Raw genomic sequence first — 24,067 nt, forward strand, 5'->3', positions numbered from 1 at the left:
TTGCTCAGAGGTCTCCTAGAGACATGAGGATCTTTTATGTGCCGTAAATCTTTCCAAAAACAGAAGATCGCATTAAGTGGAGAAACTGTTTTGGAAGAGGCTGTGGACCTGTCATCTGACAGATTACTGATGAATGAATGAAATCTATGACATGGGACCCACGGCTTAAAGTCCCTCCCGGAGGACTTGTTCCCTGAATTTTTCCGCCCTTAAAAATTCATGACCTCCACCTGGTTTGAACCCGCGTACCTTGAGTCATGAGGTGGGAACGTTACCCCTAGACTACAGAGGCTGCTATAAAGAAGGATAGTGTCAACAGATGACTAAATTACACCATTACACAAACTTTATTCCAGTAGACAAAGTCTCACTAAAAGTTTCAGTCACTAACTGACCATCATAAAATAGTTACATGCAAATTCATATACAAAAAATTTCATTCTGACATCAAAACAGTCAAATGCAAGCTGACCTCAATATATATAAAAGGTAAACACTGGAGTCAGTCATAATACAACTAGGTCTGATCCTGCAATTTCCCATCATAAGAACAGATGTGCATCTTTGATTTATACTTCTGATACAATAGCTCAATTAATAAGCACTACATAAAATTTATATTTCCCCTGATGACATAGAAACATTATGGCACTTTGATCATTTTCAAACCTAATGATATACACCTACCATCAACTGGTAGTTTTTTAACGATTTTAGTTATACTTCTATACAATTAAAAGATGTATTCAAGTTAGAACACATATTTACAAAGCTGTTACTCTTTGCCATATTAATAGTGTCTTATCTGTATAAATCTGTGCATAATTTCTACCTGATGATGGTCAATTAGTGACCAAAACATATAGTGAAACTGGTTGCATCTTACAGAATAAAGTTTGTGTACTGGCAAACAAAAAACATGACCAGGGTGTAAAATTATAAAAAATATATTGTGAATTGATTCATTTTGGTCCGTTACACTATCAATCACCACTTATCAATATAACNGTTTCCACAAACAAGTGCATTGTGAACTGAAAAAGGAATATGACAGCATTATAAACGTGACTACATTGGTATGAAAGAAGAGCCATTCCAAAAATGAGTTTGTCTACCATTAAACAATTTTCTCTTATGGAACCCCAGGATTCCACAGAACACAGTTTGACTAACAATGCAGATTATATGTATATACATACATACATACATACATATATAAAAAACATTTCTGTTTCCTCCTTCCTGCTAAAGACCTAACAGAAAACCCCCAAAGAAACTACTAAATTTAATCCACACTCTTTACTAATATGCATGTTAAAGTGATGTGCAAGCAAGGGGGTAGTTTCTGAATGTGATTCAACACCTCATTTCTTTTTCAACATGAGTAAGTGTTATTTTTCCTTAACATTGCTGTTACTATAAAATACTGACAAGGCAAGGAACCACATTTCAAGTAATTAAAAGGCTACATCTACTTGTAGATTATAAAGGAATCCACACATTTTGGATGCAACACTTCTTCTATGTTAAAAATTATTATCACAGTCATCATGCAAAATATATGTTATTTTCTAAAAGATCATAAGCCATTACATATTCTGCTACACCTGTATGATCAGTTTTAAGAATTTAACTGACATTAATTTCTCACCTTTCTTGGCACTTGATACATTATGGGGATGACTGATGAGGATGTCAGTTGGAGTAACCTATTCACCTCCCCTTGCATGACAGCTAGACTTCGCTTTGGAACCAGGCAAGCACCTTTGGTCTGCTCACCATTATGACGAATACCTTCAAGAAGGTATGGTTCTCGGTCTGTCACCTCAAGATATGAAATGGTTGTGTCACCCTTCCCAGCAAGGAACAGCATTCCAGTGTCAGGATCATACAGTGGAATTAGGATCCTGATTAAAAGACAGCAAAAGATTTAGCAATAAGGTTACAATTAAACATTTCCCTATGTATGACATGTGCAACGCCTATGAAGCAGCATTGCTTTACAAGTTAGCAACAATTTACTGTTAAATCACTATTAAAACTGGACGTGCAGAACAAATATTACAGACTCTTTTATGAAGTAATCATGGTAAGCGGGTCTCTTTTCATTTTCTTTCTTTACATGTACCTGTCATAATGACATTTTTAATGTATTTTAATGTAATAAAATTTTGTTATAACAAATAAAAGACCGCCTCTCTGGCTACAGATCCAGAGGTTCAGGTTCAATTCCCGGCACTAAAAGATTTTCTGAGAAGTAGTGGGTCTGGAACGGGGTTCACTCAGCGTCATGAGGATAACTGAGGAAAATTTCAGGAAAATTGTGGCTCTGGAATAGAAAACTGAGATTAGCGGCTGTAGGGATTCGTGTGCTGACCATGCGACACCCTCTATCTGCTAAAGTTTGCACTAACTTCGCTGACATGTGGTGGTTGCTCAGTCAGTATAGTTCACTTGCGGGCTCAAGCCACAGAGTTTGTTTGTTTCTGTATAACAAATAAAATTTTGTGACGCATACAATTTCATTACTGACATTTCACTCTAACAAATTTGCCCCCATGATTATTTGGTGATACAGCTCTTGACTAGACATTACTTGCACTTCCCAGAGCCAAAGATCTAAGAGTTATCAGAGATTACAGCTTTGCAGGTGATATTCAAAAATTATTTGGAGCTATTCAAGCAGGTATGAGTGTGGTATTGCAATGAGCATGTATATATATATATATATATATTTTATGAGCATTGGTGGTGAATAAAACTACCAAAAATATTACAGTTTTAAACTGCTGTAAAACAACATTAGTGGAAAACTTTCATAAAACAGGTTTGTTGCTGAAAAGAAGATATTAAAATGGCATCTCTGAACCCAAGAGAAACTGTATGACCTGGCACTCAATTAGAACCTCCGAAAATGTTGTGCCCCCTGGCTCTCCAATGCTCCATGCTGCTAGGAGCCCCACACTGAAACAGAAGTGCTAAAGCCACAGAACTAAAAGAACTAATCATTCAGCCTGTGAAGTCAAAACAATAGCTCTGTTATATAAAATTCCTAAATAAGGTGGATGGGAAAAGCAGGGAGGGGAGGCAAACTGTTGGGATTCTACCACTACTTTGTACAAGTTTTCTACTAGCACTTAATGCTCTTAGTCCACAGACAAACTGGCCACTTTTACTTCCCATCCATATAAAATTGTTGTCACATGTTAAGACACAGGGTTTGGAATTGTAACTGGGTTTACTGAACTCTTACAAATCATAACTACAAGTAACTATAGTGCTCTCACTAATTGAAACACTTGACTTCTCACTGCAGCACACACTAAGACTACTCAGTTTGTCTTCACTAGCCATTGCTAGGTTATGGCTCCCAACAGTGTGGATTCCTCAGCTTCCATTTTCATGTCCTTACCAGATGGCAGCTGTCTCACAGCTAACTCACTGCTAAAAATGTCGACTATCAACTAATTTGTGGCATTACTAGCTGTCACTGGCTATAAATGACCTTCCTTAGCTCTCACTGGCTACCAACTATACTGACTACAACTGCCAACGGAAACTTGCTATATAGCATCAGATCAGACCGAGCAGCAAATGACATTTCCAATAGTTCCTTTGCTGTTGTGGAAACTTATTTATTGAGCCCTTACAAAGCAATGGTTGTCTCCATCAGCCATCATGTCACAATATGTTTCTAATCATAAATTTGTCTTTAATTTAACCTGGAACTTGATACTCTCCAGACATTCAGTTTACATAAAATCTGATTTGTAGAGTAACATTCATCCATACCCATTTAATAATAAATCAGGGGTGCACTTACCCTGTAGAACTGTCCAAAACTAATGCCTTCTCACAATCTTCAAAGTTCCTGAGATCTCTAATAAACACTTCCCTCTGCCGACCCTAAAACACAAAGATAATTTGCAACTTTTTACCTATAATTTATTCTTGGTAAGTAGAAAGAGACTGTACACAATGAATACCTTGTTCCCCTGAATGGAAGACAACTTCAAATCTAGTAGGAGCCCCTGAACAAAAAATATCCACACATAAAATGCAATTCTTTTTTTAATCCTCATTCCATCAAATTCTCCATAAGCATTATCACCAGTACAGGTACAACAGGCCATATGGAAGCCGACGTACACTATATGAAATCTTAACTATTGTAATCTATTGTAAACAATTTTAAGTATTGTAACTTTATTCTTCGAAATGTGGTGTTGGAGAAGGATGGAGAAGATCAGTTGGACCGATTATGTGAGAAATGAAGAAGTGTTATTTAGAGTCAGTAAGCAGAGGAATATCCTACACGAAATACGAAAACAGAAGGCTAATTGGATTGGTCATATCTTACGTGGTAACTGCCTTCTAAAAGAAGTTATTGAAGGAAAGATAGAGGGGCGGATAAAAGTGACCAGAAGACGAGGAAGAAGACGTAAGAAGATTCTGGATGACCCTGGGGACAGAAGAGGATATTTTCATTTGAAAGAGAAAGCTCTAGATCGCATCAAGTGGAGGAACTGTTTTGGAAGAGACTGTGGACCTGTCGTGTTGACAGATTACTGATGATGATAATGGTGGTAACTTTATTCTCTTATTGTAATCAGCCAATGTACAGTAACTGACTTGTCCTATATCATGTAACAATGATCTATAGAGATGAAATAAATAAATAAATAAACAAACTGTCTTCATCATTCCCCACATCAGCTTCACTGTAATATCTCTTCTTGGAGTTTTACCACTTCCAATATATAGCACAGGTGGTATTTCAGATTAAAAGGTAAAGCCATCCCTGTAACTACCCCACCCCCCAATATTACATTTCAAAAAAATAATAGCATTTACCAGCATACAGGTTTGAAGTAAAATTGAAAATTTTTCCTGTCATGTTGTATAGGTGTAAAATCTAGTCTTTCATCTTAAAGGAAGGCTATATACATTAATGTTATTTGAACGGGTTTCAGGGAAAAATATTTGGACCTAAAACAGAGGAAGTTACAGGAGGCCAGAGAAAGCTCCATGAAGCTTCATAATTTCTACTCTTCACCATATATTATGAGGATGATCAAATAAAGGATGAGATGGGCAGGATATATACTAGGAATGGGAGACATGTGAAAGGCATACAACATTATGGTCAGAAAATATGGAAACAACAGACAAGAGATACAGACATAAGAGAAAAGAATAATATTAACCTTCATCATCTGTGCGTTACACACCTTCCAGCAGATCCATGCAGGCTTAGCATCAAACTGTTTACAATATAAATCCCCTTACCAGCAAAACCAGACTCCAGCACCATACTACTGGGAGAGTTAAATCCCTAATTCCCAGACAATAAATGTTAAAATAGATCTTAAAGAAGTAGGATAGTAGGGTACACACTCAATTTGTTTAGCCCAGGATAGGCATCAGTGAATACTAATACAATTTTGGGTTCTATAAAGAGTGCGGAATTTCATAAGCTGCTATGTAATTATCAGCTTCCCAAGAAAGGCTCATGAAGTTAATTAGGATTTAGGAAACTGTATGTTGTGTGTGGAAATCATACAGAGAAAAGATGATTCAAAATAAGGTCTATGCTTACAGAATCGAAACCGGTGGTAAGAATCTTGCCAGTGTCTCCCAACCATACTACTCGCGAATCCTTGATACTCTGATGGCTGTTAGCCATGTGCGTAAAACTGTTTGCTGGTAAGCGTGGGTCCAATATCCGAACCTGCTTGTCTTTACATGAAGTCGCCAGTAATGTTCCATCCTTCTTCCAGCTTAAGGACTGAATTACATCACTATGCTCTGCATTGGCTGCAATAAAATAAATAACAAAAATAAATGACCGTCAAACTGAGGTCTTTCATTAAATTACCAACATATTCTAAATTACATAATTTTTATAACTTTCCTTCAAGTGTCTATGGAGTACAGTATGAATGTCTCAGTTTTTTTATTGCTAGTGGGGTGGGACTAAGTCCCTTGTACTGCGGCCACTTCTGGCCTATTGTACCAGCCCCAGTTGATAGGTGAGGCTGATTGTGGAGCAACTGGTGAAATGAAGATTGGCAGGGCAAACTGAAGTACTCGGAGAAAACCTGCCCCAGCACCACTTAATCCACCACAAATCCCACTTGACCAGACCCGGGATCGAACCAGGCTGCTGCGGTGGGAAGCCAGTGACTAACCGCTTGAGCTATGGTACGGCCCAAGGCCTCTGCTTTGTACGAGTAGAGTCTGTGGGAACATCCATGGCATATACCAACTGCACCAACAGTACAAATATTTTGCCTAGTAAAATATCTAGCCAAGCACAGTGGGCAAGAAAGCATGATGTTTTCAGGCTCTACTTACATAGCTTTCACTCAAATCTCACCAAGGGCATAAGAATTTATCACCATAAGTGATATCACTTATCATCATTAAATGTAAAAGGTACAGTTGTACCTATGCTTAACTAAGGAAGCACTACACCATGAAGGTGTATGGGGGAGTAGATGTATAGATCCATGTTATTCTTGACCTCAGCACTAACTGGAGGTGAGTGGTCAGATTCATGCCCAAGCCGCTTTACCCCTCGGGAAAGAACCCCTGGTACCCATTGGCTAGGAGGCTTGGTGGGCCCCAGAGTCGGTCTGGATGACATTGAGAAGAGAAAATTCTTGACCCTACCGAGACTCAAGCTATGAACCCTCAGTCGTCCACCCCATAGCCAGTTGCTTTACCGACTGTGCTATCCCAGAACACTTAACACCATTACATCTAAAAAATGTTAGGAGGCAGAATACATTAACGACAAGGGTACATATCAAGACTGCATATTTCTGCAACACTTACAGAGCATTTCTTTCTCTGAGCTAATGTCCCACAATGTCAAAGTTGTGTATGAAGTTGTTGTAAGAAGGCAATCGGCAGTAGGATGAAAACAAACAGTCTCTACTCTTCTCTGCTTGTGAGAAAAAGTACACTCTGCATTATATAAACTTTCTTCCAAGCCCTTGTCTGGAATGTGCCATAATTTCACCTGAAACACGACACACACAATACAACAATTAACAGGAATTTGTGAGGTTACACTAACACTGAATTTTTGGGCACCAGTCCGAGATTATATAGTATTTCACGTGGCATGCCTGCCAAACTTCTGGAGGTCATTACTCTGACTATGTTCGGTGAAAAATTCATAACACACTGGGTTCAATTCTCAACTGTAACAGAGCTAGTGCTGAAAATTTAGAAAATTAAAAGAAAACTTGTGACTGAGCAAAACAATTCAATTTGGTTCTTAGCATAAAGGCTGGTGAACTGGCCTAAAGGCTTGTCGATTGCCCTGAGAGTCCAAACGCACACAGAAAGAGTTGACATGAGGAACTTCTTTTATTCTGCTGGACCAGGTGAAAAAATGCAGCAGGCTCTCAAATTATTTCCTTGTTCACGCACAAATTATTGGGGCACCATAAAACATAATAATTTACAGAATACATGCAAATGCTGTCTGCATTCCAGTCATAATCTCAGATTGATGCCCAACTTCAATAGTCTTATAAGACGAATTACATAACCACTCAGTAGTGCTGTGAACTTCATTACTGTGAGATTATCAAACAAGGCATGTACAAAAGGCAATTACTAACAAGACAATCCTGAGATCCTGTTGCTAAGAGACCATCATGGAAAGGAGAGAAGTCCATGTCTGTTACTGTGTCTGTATGAGCATGAAGAAGCGGCATAGTCTTACTTTTGCGACCACAGTCATCAATAGGAAGTACAGCAAGACTGGAGCCTGAAAGAAAAGTACATTCATTAACAACAAGTATATTACTTTACATACTTGCTGCCACATCAAGACAGACAAACTTTAGTTTCATATGTAACATCTGAAGTTCAAATAAGAGTATTTATGGTGGAGTATGTCACAAGATGACATGCTTCTTTAAATCTGAATTACACTAAGACGAGGGCATGTCAAACTAAACCTCATTCTCTCAAGTTACATATCAAATAAATATAACAGAAAAGTTTTACTAGACATGGGAGTTCCATACCATTATGATCAACATTAAATGCCATAAACGCAGCTGAAGCTGCAATGTTGTTCCCATACGTTTGATACGAGCCAACAGAAATGTCTCGTATGCAAGCTTCTGGCTTTGGTACGACCGGAGCAGCATTCTTGTATTTCGAAGCCTTGAATCGCCACGCCATTGTTACGCGACTTTTTTTCGCAAAAAGTACTCATATAACGAAACACGCCCTGAAAATATTTAAAGTGTTTAGTTTACGCATACAATAACATTTCCGTAATTGTTTTCAGCATTTCTGGTTCCTATCTGTAATTAATATAATTCATCTGGAGAAAAGATATGTTACTGTGCTATGAATTTCATTTAAGACTAACATGTAACTTTCACTGTTTACCTATTATTTATAACAAATTAGGCCTATTTCCACCCACTCTACTATACCACACAAACAGCGTCGGATGACAGCTATGAGCCGGACAATGTTGCCAATGCACACATTGTTGTGTCATAATGAAAGTCATCATTCTGATTGCAAATCTGGTTCATTAAAAGCCCAGGAACACAATTTCAAACATTCTGTATTCGTTGTTTTCCATAACCTCCTAACTAATGAATTCACTGTAAAATTCATATACAACTCGAAGTTTATTAGCTTGGATACCCTGCAGTATGAGCGTGCAGTATGTTTCAGGGGAACAGTTCTCTCAATATAACAGAACAATTTACCGAGAAGCTGAATAATCAGAATCATCAAAATGGTGTGTCATTATTTCTGTTGTTGAAAGTTTATCTAAGCGTCCACTCATTCACTCCACCACGATCTTCAGTGTAGACACTCTTATTTTGAGTTCCCACCAAGTGAAGTATATCCACGTGACATGCATACAAGAAGCGCTGAATTCAAATGACGTAGAATTAGATGTAATTTAATCCGTGATGTAAACGGATGGAAAGCACAGACGCACCAATTTTACAATTAGATATTTCTCAAGGAATGAATTTATTAATATTTTCTTCAGTAGTACCAATCCTGCGGCTGTAGAAAATTGCTGAGGTGGAACCAATGGTACAATATAAAATATGATAGGTTGAATTATGCTGGCATAACCTGTAGTTTGATCATGATGAATTTTTTGTTTTAGTCATGTTACGCTATGGGGATGTATCTTTTGAGAGTAGCTTGGAGGTGTGCAGATTTGTTATGGAGATGCATAAACTTGCTCTGAGTTGGGCAGTAATTCGCAATTACTCAGAGGGTGGTGACTGGTTGTGACGCTGATACAATCCTGGAAAGGAAGTGAACACAGTCTAAGTACCAGATTCTTTAATATTCAAATCCTTTTTATTCAAGGATATACTACAACTACGCATATCCAGTGATTTATTTTTGCCAGTATGCAGATGGGTAAATTGATGCCTACTGGAACATCTGTCAAAAGTTACACATTGCGGGTGCATTGTATGCTTTGACATTGAGAATAAAACAGAGTGTATATTGTGTCCTGTGTTGTGTCCTTCCCTTGTGACTGCATGTGTTGTATTGCTTTTTTTTCTTCTTTTTTTTTATGTTTAATACTCACTGTGTCCTGTGTTGTGTCCTTCCCTTGTGACTGCGTGTGTTGTATTGTAATACAATATACACAAGAATATAGGAAGAGTACTCCCATAGGAGAGGATTGACATAACTTGCAAATTTGAAGTGTGACGTATAGATGATAAATCTTGAAAAGTTTTAATATATAAACTTTATTATTATACATGACATATATACATTTTAATCATTTTATAAAGGAGACATGATGGCATACAGTGCAATCGTTTGATGTAAATGAAACCACACCTGAAGATGGCACATTAGTGCCGGAACATGTAGTGAAGAGAAAGGTGAAATTGTGTGCATTGTAAGATGGTTGGTACAAACACACATCATGGATGTGAATCAGTGCAACAGGACGCTAAATTATAACATTACATTTTCAGTACATGGACTGTAACCATCCAAAATCACCTGTAGTCACCTTTGACAATTCTGTACCACTCTGATCGGTGTGTGTGTTCATTAACACACATCACAGCTGCCAAAATTTATTGCTTAGTTTCTTGAAATGTGTGGTACCCTTAATCCTATGGCCATTAAATTTAACATGTGTGGTACCATCAACTCAACTTTTTTGGTATTTAAATTCCAAATGAGTTTTTACTACATTTTACTATGTCAGAAGGGGTATGTTCATTTCAATTTTACTATGTTCTACTACAATGAAAAAAGCAACGCGGTAAGGAACCACCATAAGAAGAAATTACATGAGTTTACATCTACAGGGTATGTTGACCAGGAACAGCCATAACTGAAATATGCAAGAAATCAATTAAGTTCTGCTTACTGAGAAAAACCAGCACTGCATTTTCTATTTGCACTGACCCTTGTCCTGCTGAAGAACAGTATCCTTGCAGAAGGAGAAACTGTTATTTGAAGATATGGAGGTAACTGTCAGCATTCACAGTATCTTGAAGTAAATGGTGTATCCATTACTGTATATGGATTTTCTGTGGCACACATATTCTACTTATTAACATAGCCATTCAGATGAAAACACCTCATCTCTAAATCATAAGCTTTGTAGGACTGCAGGTTTTTGCTCCAGAAAGTGTTAAAATGACCATAAAAATCAAACTTTTGTATTACTGCCCTTACTAACAGACTGCTATATTCTGAATTTTGTATGGAGACAATTTCACATTTCTTCGAGCAATCCTGTATGCTGATTGTTCTCATAAGCCAAAATGTTACACCTCACAGATTTTCTGTGAATTTGTGTCAATACTACTGTAAATATTTTTCTATGTTCCATCTTATTTTAACAATACTTTTCTATTGTCATTCATGATCCCATTTATTTCAAATTTGTTACTAATCTGTTGATTTTGGACACATTAGGAGCTCCCTTGTACTTAAATCTATATCAAAATTCAGTACAGACAGCATAACCTCCCACATACAGAGCATTATTTTGGAAAAACCCTATAAGTACACAATGATTATGAATGTGCCACCACAAGCAGACTGTTAGTCTTCTCTCTGAAGAAATTTATTTGGATAGAATCTAAGGCCTTCAATACTTTCATCTCTGCAAGCTTGTCCATGTTTCTCTGTTGTCATCAAACGCTCCCTTGCTAATAAAACAGACATCCCAAGTGTCTGAGCCAGTTCTTCTGCAGTGAGGGAGCCTTGTTCTTCCAACTGAAAACAGTACAAATAAAATATATTTCAGAAAATTAAAAATTACTCAGTGTTGGTTTGGTGTGCTTTATGATTCTGAATCACAGTACCCATACTATCAGCAAATATGTTTATAACATGTCATCATATTGATGTCATTTGGCTAGTTCCAATGCTTCATAAGTCACCATCATGGCAATAATTTACATGTATGCTATACTTTACTTTCCACATTCCTTAAAAAATATTTTCTCGATACAGTTGCATATTTTGAAGTATAAAAAACTTTATGCATCTATGATGAATAGTTAATGTCATTTCCACCTCACAAGTCACCAGGTTCATAATGAAGTTATAATATGAAGGTGTTGAGATCACGGGTGGTTAAATACTCATCCAAGATTCACAAAAATGGAATCAATTTATACCTGATGTCTGTATTTCAAGCAAAGAACAGATGAATAAATGTAAGCATCTTGCTAATAAGGTGCAATGGAATTCTGTTCCTTTGGAAATTTAGATGTACTACAATTTGGGAAAAGGTTCCTGACGTAACTATCTAGAGGCAATGAACGCATCCACACATTCTCCCACTTTTTAGCACAGAGAACTACAAACATATGAGAGTACCTATTAAGTTCACTAGTCTGTCCATCCAATTGTTCATATTGACTGAACAACTTGAAAACTGATGGACACATTTTCACGAAACCTGATACTTCAGAATTCAGAAAAAAAAATACCAAGCCACTAAATTTTCATTTAGATCAGACTTTACATGAATATCTAGAAGTGTTTCTGTCCACAGCTCACTAAACATAAAGAGTGTAAAAGGTTTTGAATAAAAGCTGTGAAAAACTGAAACATACATTTTATGTCCTATAGCTTTCTCCAGAAGTCTTACAGTCTGTTAAATAATTAAACAAAAAAATATGATGTTTTCAAACTTTCACATTCGACAGTCTGCCATGGCCTCCAGAGCACAATCACAGTTAAGAAGAAGAAAAGAAAATCTTTGTTGAGTTTAGACTCCACTAAAATTACATGTTTTATTCTTTTATTCTACAAGCCGGAATGTCACAGGATCAAATCCCAATGAGGTGGATTTTTTCAATTGACCTAATCCTTCCAGCTGCAATATGGCCCCAGGGTCGACTCAGCATCTAACAGAAATGAGTACCAGGAATATTTCTGGGGGTAACGGGTGGCTGGCATGTAAGGCTGATAACCTCACAGCTTTCTTTCCCATATTTTTGCCTTTTCTTATCCCAGATCTTGCTCAGTCAAGACAGTGTGCAGCCTGAGATTTAACTAGATACTATAGGGTTCTGACGATGGTGTATAACACACAGAGATACTGGGTTTTCAGACTTTGTCCATTGTCCGGATTCTAAATACAGTCAATTCTCGATTATCCGGGGGCAGATTAACCGGTTTGCGGCTTAACTGGGGCTACTGAGGCTTTTTTGAGGCTTATATGTTGTTTAATATTCATTCACTTTTGTTTCACATGGCGAGTTGTAACACTATTTTCGCACTAGTGTGAACCGAGCTCTGCATTCTTTGGTCCCGTTATGCTAACACAATGTTCTAGGGTAGGGGTGAAAGAATGCAAGGATTTGTGGAAAGTTTCAAGGACAGATACATCGCCCCAGTTAGTATCTTTGTATTGATCTTCAAGTGCGTTAGCAAAATGTCAGTCTGTAAAAGGAAGCGTGTTGTGTTAAGTATTCAACAGAAAAAGGAAAATGCCGTGAAAAAGTAAACGACAATATTAAATTTTTTTAAGTGTTAAGTGTGAATGTTCGTAAAAAGTGTTGGATGTTGTCGAAGACTGTGATTGAAATAACTAATTCATACTTCAGTGTAATGTAAAAAAAGTATTAAATAGGCCATGAGATGACATAAAAATGAGGTTGAATAAATTTTAATACAGACAGGCCTACAGTATTATGAAGGTACAGTATTACAGTACTAATTTTAATAAAATTTGTCTTAACCGGGTTTTCGATTAATCGTGATTTCCATCCCCACCATTATCCCGGATAATCGAGAATTGACTGTAACTAAGAAAAAACACGTTTCGGAAACTGGATCTGTTTCTGTCCTCAGGTGAGGGAAGACACCTACTCTGTTGGGTCCCTTAGAGAGAGCTAGCCTCAATCGCTGTCCAGTCCGAAAACCCAGTATCTCTCGGAGATTCAACCTACACCTACATCTAAAGCACAAGCCAGACATATCACCACTTCAGCTAACATGCTCAGATGAGGCTGCTGGATTGAGGCCTACTAGCGTACAACATTTCACTGAATAATGATAAGCTGTGAGATGCTTACTGCAAGAGCTGTGTTCTTGACAACATTTGCATCACTGTGACTCTGAAGCTGCAAGACATTGACGCCACTATCAAACCGTCGCAGTCTAATGGGAAGGTTCAACTGTTCCAGCATGTGACAAGCCTTAATAAGATCTTCAGGAGACAACAGTTCCAAACCCCGAGCACGATTCACTCGGCAATAAACATCAGTCAGTGCCATCATGCCTCCAACTTCCTGCACATTATTAACCAAGCCAGAGATTCAAGCTGTGAAAACATGAACTGCTAGTTACAGTTATCATTAGTTTTCCAGTACTTCTCTATCAACTCCACACTTGCAGATCAACTGATCACATGGTTCTTGTAAGATTTGAGGCTTTCACGGCGGTGACTATGAAGAAAGCAGTCTTCTGGGATTTGGCACCGTGTATATGTGGTGTTAACCGACGTTTCGGAGGAACGTATCGCCCCCATCCTCAGGGTTGAAGAAGTATAGGTAAATCTGCAAGCGACAACACCGTGAGACACGGTCAAGCAGACTAAAGAACATACCGTTGAGCAGAGAGGGAAGGGGATGAACTGCAAGTAAACAAGTGAAAGCAGTGGTGTGGGAGGGGTGGGGGAAGGGAGCCGGGACAAGCGTGATTTTGTGTAGGGGAGAGTGTAGCAAGGTTAAATGGCTGGGCTTTAACTGTGAGCTGAGGGTGGGGGGTTGTTATGTTGGTTGGTCATGGCCTTGTGGCTTCCTGGATCTGGCGTCATATCCCGGTGGGTGGTTTTTAAGAGAACAGATAAGGGGTTTCCAAGACTTGCTGAGACGAAACCCATCCTCTCTGTTCATATTCCCTGGATGCAGTTCGATCTCAATGGCTTCCCTAATGATGCGATCCATATAGTGCGTCTTGGTGGCGAGGATGGAGGTATTCTGAAGCTGAATGCGGTGTCCCAGTTCGATGCTGTGTTNACCCCCCACCCTCAGCTCACAGTTAAAGCCCAGCCATTTAACCTTGCTACACTCTCCCCTACACAAAATCACGCTTGTCCCGGCTCCCTTCCCCCACCCCTCCCACACCACTGCTTTCACTTGTTTACTTGCAGTTCATCCCCTTCCCTCTCTGCTCAACGGTATGTTCTTTAGTCTGCTTGACCGTGTCTCACGGTGTTGTCGCTTGCAGATTTACCTATACTTCTTCAACCCTGAAGATGGGGGCGATACGTTCCTCCGAAACGTCAGTTAACACCACATATACACGGTGCCAAATCCCAGAAGACTGCTTTCTTCAAATGGTTCTTGTTTTAAATGCCTTTTTAACCCATTTTAATTATTATCCTAGGATCTCTGATGAAAACCATGAAAAAAAGAATCACTTTTTGTCTGTCTCTGGGTGAATATTTGAATGCAGAATTTCCTTAATATGAAATAGCAGTGTTAATCAGTCACAACATTCAACCATTTTAAGACAAGAAATAAAAAATCTTAAACATGCATATAAAATTCAGAAATAATTTTTCTTACAAGGTTATAGTTCTCTTTATTATGAAAATTATACTTGGTCCAATATTTTAAAATTTCAGTTCTTCTGTTGGGCTCTGTCCAACTCTGAGGAAACTACACTAAAAACTCAACAAAATAATCCAAAATTGGACTTAATGACACATAAAATGTTCAACTTTATCAGCATTTTGGGAATCATGCGTTAGTTTTGCTGTTCACTGTTCCTATTGCCTTGGACCATGCCCCATCTCCTCTCCATCTCCTGTTGTGACCACTTTCACTGCAACTTGTCCATATATCGTTAACAGATTCCACACCCTACACACTTCAATTGTGAAGACAGACGCAGCATTTTCCTCCAAAACACTGGTATCCAGAAAACTATAATCTAAATTTTTCAGCAATAACTCTACTCTAAAAGTATACATATCAATTATGTTGCCAGCTGAGTATTCGTTTTCACTCTATGGAAAAAAAATGCTAAGGGGTAGTACATTTTCAGCAGCTAACACTATTCAGAAAGTAAAATTGTTGATTTTATATTAGCTGAATACAAGAAGACCTCACTAATTTGGATTGAGAGCAAACCGTGGTCCAAATTGGTGAAAGAACAAATGATAGAAGTGCTACTGAAAATATGATCAGAAAAGTTATAAAATGGACTTCATGTGTTTTTTCAGGCAATAAAATTTTATTTTGAAACTGAGACTGTATATCATAAAATAAATGTACAAATAAACAACAAACTCCGTGATTTTAGTCCGCAAGCGAACTATACCGAGCGACCACCGCTTGTTGGTGAAGTTAGTGCCAACTTTAGTGAATAGAGGGTGTTGTGTGGTCAGTGCAACAGATCCCCATGGCCGTTAATTTCGGTTTTCTCGACCGGAGTCACTATTTCTTTGAAATAGATCCTCAATTATCATCACGAGGCTGAGTGGACCCCGTTCCAGACACACTACTTCTCAGAAAAAATCTGGTAGCGCCGGGAATCAAACCCAGACCTCTGGATCTGTAGCCAGAAACGCTGACCACTAGACCACAGAGGCAGTCTAAAATAAATGTACTTGTCACAAAATGTAAAAATGTAAGTATTTACATCAGTCTTAAAAAACATTTTAGGTATTCTATGAGAGAGAATCAGTAAACAGGTCACAAATGGAAGTAAAACAGCTGTAATGGACCTAATAGGTTTTCTATATGTATCACTAGGTAGCAGTACAGTCCAGCTTCATGACAGTCTAGGTAGCAGATGCCCATGCGCATATTCAGAGGCTGGTTTCAGAAGTCAAAATGGCGACCATGCTTGAGAAATATATTACAGAAGAACAGCATTCTGTTGCTCATTACTGTGGGCAAAAGGACTCCATGCAAATGATAATCATAAAGAAATGTTTCCTATTTGTTGTTGGAAGTGTTTGTCATGTAAAACAGTTCACAGACGGATTGAGAAATTCCCTCAAGAACATTAAAAAGTTGCAGATGATGCCCAACCAGGTGCTGAAGTGGCTGGGACAACAGTCAAAAGACTTTTATGCTGCAGGTTTTGACACACTCGTAAAGCAATGGGACACAGTTATCAGTGTCGATGGAGGATATATTGAGTAACAAATGTTTTTCAACGTCCAAATATCACATCCTTTACATTTTATATACATGTGACCTATTTAATGACTCTTCCTCATACATACTTAGTATTACTGAGACCATGTTCAAAACAATAGATTATTTTGGTTTGTGTTCCTCTTTTGTACTGTTATTCTATTACATCTTGCCCCATTTCCCTCAACATTAAGTAATATTTGTTGTATTGTGGATCAGAGTCCACAAAACCGATGATAGGGTCCAAGTTTTTTTCACTTCTGAAAAAAATAGTTGCCCAAATTATCATGAATTCCAAATTAGTGAGGTTTCACAGTACTTGGAATATCTTCTGAGAAAAGATATATATCATCTGCAATTTCAGAAATGTGAATACTGCCATTAGTAGGGTTTAGTTTCTATGCTCCTTTCTTATTCTGTCATTACCATAATTGGCTGTTGTAACATATCAGCCAGCTGTCTTGCAAGTTCTTTGTAATACTGGCTCTCACTGCGAAAGTCGTTCCTTGTTACTGGATCATCAATTCCAAGACTCAATAAATAGGACTTGAATCTCACTGTCTCGTCCTCTGTTATATCACCTTGCCTTTCCTGAAACAAATTTAAAAATGTGCTCAACAGTATGAACTGAAATAGACCAGAAGATGTGTTCAACAGTATGAACTGAAATAGACCAGAAGATGTGTTCAACAGTATGAACTGAAATAGACCAGAAGATGTGCTCAACAGTATGAACTGAAATAGACTTCACAATGTGCTCAACACTATGAACCAAAACTGAATGGAAGATGTGTCCAAAACTATGAATTGAAAAAGATTTAAAGATGTGTTCAGTACAGTAGTATGAATTAATTTTACAGTCTTCGAGTAATTTTCTGCTTTTATGGAACCCAAAGTTCCAGACTCCAGACTCAGTCACCTTCTGCCCTAAGTTGGGACTATATTCAACAGAATCAGCAGAGTGCTGTCCTGGCACATCAAATCAGTGCGTCTACCTCCCTAGAAAGTATGTAGTTTCCTCTGGTTGGTCAAAGATAACCTGGGACTAAGGACACCAGGTGTATGCAGAATTCTCTGTGAGTGTGGGAAGGTCTACATTGGGCAGACAGGCTGTTCTGTGGACACAAGGTTTCCTCTGGTTGGTCAAAGATAACCTGGGACTAAGGACACCAGGTGTATGCAGAATTCTCTGTGAGTGTGGGAAGGTCTACATTGGGCAGACAGGCTGTTCTGTGGACACAAGGTTTCCTCTGATTGGCCAAAGATAACCTGGGACTAAGGACATTGGGTGTATACAGAATTCCCTGTGAGTGTGGAAAGGTCCATACTGGGCAGACAGGCTGTTCTGTGGACACAAGGTTAAAGGAGCATTAGCAGCGCATCCATCTCGAACATCCAGACAAGTCAGATGTGGCTCACTACAGCACTGACTTGGGAGACCACATTCAATTTCACAATACCTCATCCTCACCACTAAGACCTGATACACGGATTGCATCATTAGGAGGGCCACTGAGATTGAGCTCCATCCCAACAATACAAACAGAGAGGTGGGTTTTTGTCTCCACAAGTCATGGAAGCCTCTCTCAAGAAATCTCTGTTTTTATCTTGTATATAAACTTATAGACCATTAAACATATATAATAAATAAAATGAATATATTATCTGAAGAAAAAAAAAAATACAAGAACCTTACCGCCATCTTTAAGCCGATTGTCTAGATAATGTGGGACCCTCAATGTCTCATAACCCTTGGGCCTTCATGGCCCATTACAGGGATAACTTTACTTTTTACTTTACCTAACTTACTCTAATCTTCTGTGAAATATTCTTGGAAAGGTGGACCATATCTTTGGCCATATCCATAAGTTTACTAAGATCTTGGAAAGCTCTTGATATACTTTCGTCTGTTGCCTTCTGCTTCTCCTGAATCCCTCGTTCAATGCCAACTATACCAGTTCGTAATTTCATACTTGGTGGCTGAAAAAAATCAAGTACATTTCACAGTTGTGATGAAACATCATAAATTCCACAGCATGCATTAAAATTATGAAAACCCAATAGGACCAAATTTGATGGGAGTATGACAATACTGAGCTCCAGTATCATAAACCATACCAAGGATGGCTTCCTTAGTTCCTCTGAAAGCTGTAAATAACAGAAGGTCCATCACAAACATTTTTCAAGACCAAGTTTTCCCCACATTACGCATTCTTTGCACAAAGAGCATAAAATAAAAGCAAATGGGGAACACACAACATATCTGTCTGGAAATCTGCATGTTTCATCTCTGGATCTACAGTAACAGTTTCAATCAAATTTGGTACATGGCATCTATGCTGAACAACTCCTTCTTTGTCCACATCAGCTCATAACAATCCCAATTTCGCATGAAGATCAAATCAAACTTATTGATTTTCTTAACAGGACTAATTTTGTGACATGTAAATATCATATTCATTGGAACATAAGATGAGTTTCTAACTTAATTTAGCATCCAAAACACGAAATAACTTATAATTATGAACACAACAGAATATTTCACCAGGATGAATGTTCACACTACCAGTAGCACAAAGCATATTTTTTTTGAATGGGTAGTGTTACTGTCCACATCACAGATAGTTTCTGGTCAAGGAACATAAAAACCTTAATGACTTGGTCTATCAGTGAATAGATTTCACTGTAAGGGGAACCACAGTCTATTATTTATAGCTCTGACTTGCACTAAGTTTGTGACAATGGGTTCTTAGTTTACTTTTGGACCATACTGGAATAAGGCAAACAAAAATTAGCACTGAAAATTGTTCTTTATTTCTTAGAATTTTCATAATCTACATAATAATAAAAGGAAATTATAAAAGGATTAGGGCAAATTAACACTGAATGACAAATATGATGGACCAAAGAATAATTTTATAATCTTCAAACTCTTCATGATTGCAGTCATTTCCTTCTACTCAGAGAAATTTTAAAGTTTTTTAAATCCGACTCGACATGATCTGTGGTCTCATATTTGGTAGCTTCCTATGCATAAACAGTCGAATACATTTTCATTATTCACACAGATTTGTCTGAGAATCTTCAATATAATATTTGTCTCAAAAAGTATCCTTAATTCTTGTAACACCAATTTTGAATTGTCCAAAAGTGCAGAATTCTAATTGTTAGGTAACATTTCTTATATTTACATTTTTCCTACAATCCTCAACTTCGATGAAAGAGAAAAGTTTATACATCCAATATACAAGTTTTTGACAGCCCTCCCCCAAGAAGTAGCTTAAACATGTACCTATTTTTTGTATATAATAATTTTCTTTTCCTTGTTCTTTGTTTTATTAACAGCTCACTTGAGGTTACTTTCTGAATAGGCCTTGTATATATTTCATTTCATTTCATTTATTCAGCATTCCATAAATCCTTACATGGTTTAACACCAATGGATATAGAAATAGTCAACATGAGTAAATCATATACTGCAACACAGCTGTGTAATGTCATACCAGTTAAATTTAATAATATACAACATGAAACAAAAACCATTATCTATAACAATAAGGCGCTATCAGCTACCACCTGTAACAAATCTGAAACTTAATTGTTGTCATAGTTAAAATATAATGAATATATGAATAATGTCTGGGGAATATGTTGTAAAACTATAGAATAAACAGGTTTCTTTCCTGTGAATTAAAATTTTGAGAACAAGAGCATCTGGTATTCCAGTAACTATGGTATTAATACTAACAGCCACAGCAACTGTTTTCTTCTTCTGTTTGCAAGAATTATATGATGACAAATGGCCTTTTCTTCCTAAAGGAGTGAATGTTAAGCATACTAATTCTGAAAGTGTGGCAAAAACTTCTCTGTCAGCTGTATCTGCCCCATTACAGATTAAATTTTTCCACTCTTGATCTACCTGTGATGGACGTGCTGAAGTTGAGAAGCTCTCCCATTTCTTGTTCTGAATTGTTTCATTAATTATCTGTAGAAAATTATTCTGTAGTCCCTCCTTAAAAGAAAGCTTCAAATAATTGTGACTACTCCTGTTTACAGGCCCAGGAATTTTGCCTGAAATGAGAAATTCTGATTGTGATTATAGTTCATCAAATAGTTACATTCCTCAATTCAATTAGTTTTACTCATGACACAGGAAAATATTATCATTTTTCCAACCTTTCTCCACCAAAGTACTTGTTTTATGGGCAAAAAGACTGCAACTGTATGAATGAGATTTGGATTGAGAGTTAAAATTAATTATGTTGGATGAGGAAGAGCTCCATTGAAATCACTGACAAGGAATACTATTACATAATCATATGGTATGTTGCGAGGTAACAGCTGGGAAAACATGTTTCTGTGTAACGGATATGCACATAATAGAAGAGGACTTGTTTCGTGTGGTATTTTCTACGCAGTCTGTGCCAAAGCTATACAGTGAGCACGCACAAGGCTAGTTTGCTAGTAGTAGGGATAGGCATGAAGGGATACAGAAAGACAAGACTTCATAGTGTTCGGAGGGTGAACAAGAAGGCTGTATAATGTTCACTATAAGACTGCCATGAGAAGGAGATATCTTTCAAATTCTTGTTGTTTAGGATAATGCATCTGGTCAGCCATCAAACATTTCTGCTTGTCTGTACTACGTGTGCTGTACACGTAGTACAGACAAGCAGCGGCACTCACACAAGAAGACTACATTAAATAACACCTATACAGTGTGAAAACAAGAACTAGCCGCTCCAGCACGTAGACATAGGGCGAGTAACCCTAAGAATTTTAAATTTTAAATTTAAAATTTGTAGAAAATTTTAAAAGGTTTTAAAAACATCATAACTAAAGATTTTTAGAGTGCTACTACAAGAATATCGGGTGCGACGTGTGAAACATAATCTACATACCAGACACATATCAACGATGTAGATGTTGATAATACGAAGAATGTGACATTGTGTTTTTAAATGTTAAGTTTTAGACTGGGTTCAGTGTGGCAGCGACGTTAAGAGTATACACCTGATGATGGCCGATAGAGGCCGAAACATGTAGTGTAGAAAGAACAAGATCAAAGACATATAAATATATATTGTTTGCACTTAGGACGGAGTTTGTATCATTTATCGCTGATCTCCATGAAAATATTAATTTTCTGTTCATCCTCCAACATCATTTCACTTTTCCAACCAGTTTTCCAATCTAATGGTTACAAGAAGCTTAAAAGCCTACTACCTGCATCATAATAAAATTCAGTCCATTTAATAATAAACGGAAATTATGTTAGTCTTGAAAATACATGCAATTTATCTTCTTAGGTACCATAAAATATGCCCTGACAACATCTTTTATCACAGAACTTCATATTTTAATAAATGTCAATTCATAGTCAGGAAATCCTGGGTTCGAATTTCAAGCACAGAAATTGCTTACGTAGACTGAGATTCTTCAAGGTTTATCTCAGTTCCTTAAGGCAAACTCTGGAATGAAATCTTAAAACAGGCCAAGGATGTTTCCTTCTGCATCTTCTTCCAATTCACCAATCATAATCTCCTAACATTCAATGTCATATAACCCTTCACACTTGAAACAATGCCAAATAACTAAAAAATCAATCACAAAATCTTTCATATTTTTTAACCAAAGTATCTGATTCAGTTCACCTAGTAATGCTTCTGAAAGATGAAGTACAATTTTCTTGCTTCGACTAAAACCAAATGAACTGCTTCCTATTTCTTCTTCTACAAACACAACATAACGAAGAGGTAAAGAAAGGCATGTGAGTCCTCTTGGAATGTCACCTGGTCGACCCCAAAGTAAGCGATGGGATGTCAACACAACTTCTCCACCTTCAAACGGTGTCTGAAAAGTTAAACATAATTTCACAAATCCAGTTTAACCAATGCAGTATAGTTGATTTAGCATTAACCTCAGAGGAAAAAATAAACTGTAGGCATTTGAAAACAAAGGTAAAATGGCAAAAAGGTAAAGGGTAAAACTGTCTATGTGCCTAACTACCATGCCATCAATGCATATAGGGTATCTGCAGTAAGAGTTCCACACACTCTTAACCTTGGCACTAAGACATACATAAATGGTCAGCTTCATGCTGTAGACACTTATTTGCTGGAAATTAGGTAGAAATTCTGTCTTAGTTTCAGGTCTGTGCCTGCTTCATCAGTTTTTATTGTACATTTTCCTGGTATCTCCCACTGAAAAAGCCTACTCTAAGGTATTTAAATAGCTGCAGTTATATTGACATAGGTTGTTCAGTGATTGAGGTTAGCTCCATCTAAGGGACCCGACAGTGTCTCCCCCCTCACCTGAAGAAGCTAATAAACCCAGTTTCTGAAATGTGATGTTCTCTAGTTCTTTTTTAACACTGAGAGATAGACAAAGTCCAAAAACCCAGTTATTCCGAGTGTTATACACCATTGTCAGAACCCTCTGGTATCTCCTTAGATCAAATAATGTTCAAGGAATGGAGGGAAACATATAGATGTGCTGTGATTTTATTGCAAATGGACTTTGTGGCCACTCTGCATGTTAAAACAAAATACGAAATAACGTGAACATGATACTAGCACATTAGATTGAAAAGTAGACAAAAACAGAAACTCTCACTCGTTACCATTGAATTTCTTTCATTGAAGGTAAATATAATATGATCCATTCTCATAGACAATCTTAAATTTTAACACACTTGGTTTCATCAGGCAGTTAAAGGTTTATGATTCAAATAGCATTTATATCATGGGATCTGAGCATTTATGCTGCCAACAGTGTATATCCGTTCATTACTTTAACAGTGCCATAGTTTACTCAAGAATCAGTAAGGTGCAAATTATGACAAAGGTTCCTTTCAACAAAGTTCACCTAATTTCACGTAACCAAATAAACTGGCATAAGACCAGAGACTGGTTTAATAATATGACAAACATATCTAACAAAACCAAAACCCAACCAGAAAGACCAAAGACCACCCTGTAATGTAATGTTGCGGGAGAAAACAAATTTACCAAGCAAAAGAAATAAAATTAAGCATTGTTTAGCATAATTATATATTCATTTGATTATGATGTTCTGGGTTACGACACATGTCGTCTAGTAGTCTAGAGGTACCTGCTGCTTCCACTAACCACCCTGAAAACTGACACAGAAGATTCCTCCGAAACATCTAAACCCATCTATAATACTCTTCATTCGAAAACTAACCTTTTCATCTCCATCATATAGTTTTACACCTTTTTCGCGAATAACAAAGCTTTCACCAGAACTCAAACGACTTTCTGCATGCTCAAAGCGATCCATATTATAATTTTTTAAAAAACATATTCATTGACAACTACACACCGTTTGAAGCTATTATTCAAAAATATTTCCTTATATACTGCACAGTTGGCAATCAAATTCAT

General features: G+C 37.4%; 2 protein-coding genes across 6 annotated transcripts in view; both read right to left on the minus strand.

Annotated features, from left to right (window-relative positions):
- Positions 1–8,568, minus strand: part of LOC111862649 (coronin-7) — a 56,012-nt gene extending 47,444 nt beyond the window's left edge. For 2 of the 4 annotated variants that reach the window (XM_023848181.2, XM_023848179.2), the window contains exons 1-7: positions 8,422–8,568; positions 8,049–8,257; positions 7,638–7,786; positions 6,841–7,027; positions 5,600–5,817; positions 3,824–3,906; positions 1,652–1,907 (exon numbers count right to left, since the gene is read on the minus strand). In XM_023848181.2, the coding sequence (XP_023703949.1) occupies positions 1,652–1,907; positions 3,824–3,906; positions 5,600–5,817; positions 6,841–7,027; positions 7,638–7,786; positions 8,049–8,208 (1,053 nt within the window). In that variant the 5' untranslated portion in view covers positions 8,209–8,257; positions 8,422–8,568. The remainder of the gene's footprint in view (positions 1–1,651; positions 1,908–3,823; positions 3,907–5,599; positions 5,818–6,840; positions 7,028–7,637; positions 7,787–8,048; positions 8,258–8,421) is intronic. The other 2 variants (XM_023848182.2, XM_023848183.2) reach the window with 2 other exon arrangements.
- Positions 8,569–10,346: 1,778 nt separating this feature from the next.
- Positions 10,347–24,042, minus strand: LOC111862758 (vacuolar protein-sorting-associated protein 36). Of its 2 annotated transcripts, none has more exons than XM_023848416.2 (7): positions 23,868–24,042; positions 22,316–22,514; positions 20,581–20,732; positions 18,471–18,641; positions 17,088–17,252; positions 13,584–13,799; positions 10,347–11,268 (listed from the first exon to the last, which is right to left on the minus strand). In XM_023848416.2, the coding sequence occupies exons 1-7, from the start codon at positions 23,961–23,963 to the stop codon at positions 11,095–11,097; spliced, it is 1,173 nt and encodes a 390-aa protein (XP_023704184.1). In that variant the 5' UTR covers positions 23,964–24,042; the 3' UTR covers positions 10,347–11,094. The 2 variants fall into 2 exon arrangements, with proteins under 2 accessions (XP_023704184.1, XP_023704185.1); XM_023848417.2 differs by lacking the exon at positions 23,868–24,042 and adding an exon at positions 23,284–23,605.
- Between the last annotated feature and the right edge of the window lie 25 nt (positions 24,043–24,067).

The sequence above is a fragment of the Cryptotermes secundus genome, unplaced genomic scaffold, assembly GCF_002891405.2.
Source record: "Cryptotermes secundus unplaced genomic scaffold, Csec_1.0 scaffold5, whole genome shotgun sequence".
NCBI lineage: Eukaryota > Metazoa > Arthropoda > Insecta > Blattodea > Kalotermitidae > Cryptotermes > Cryptotermes secundus.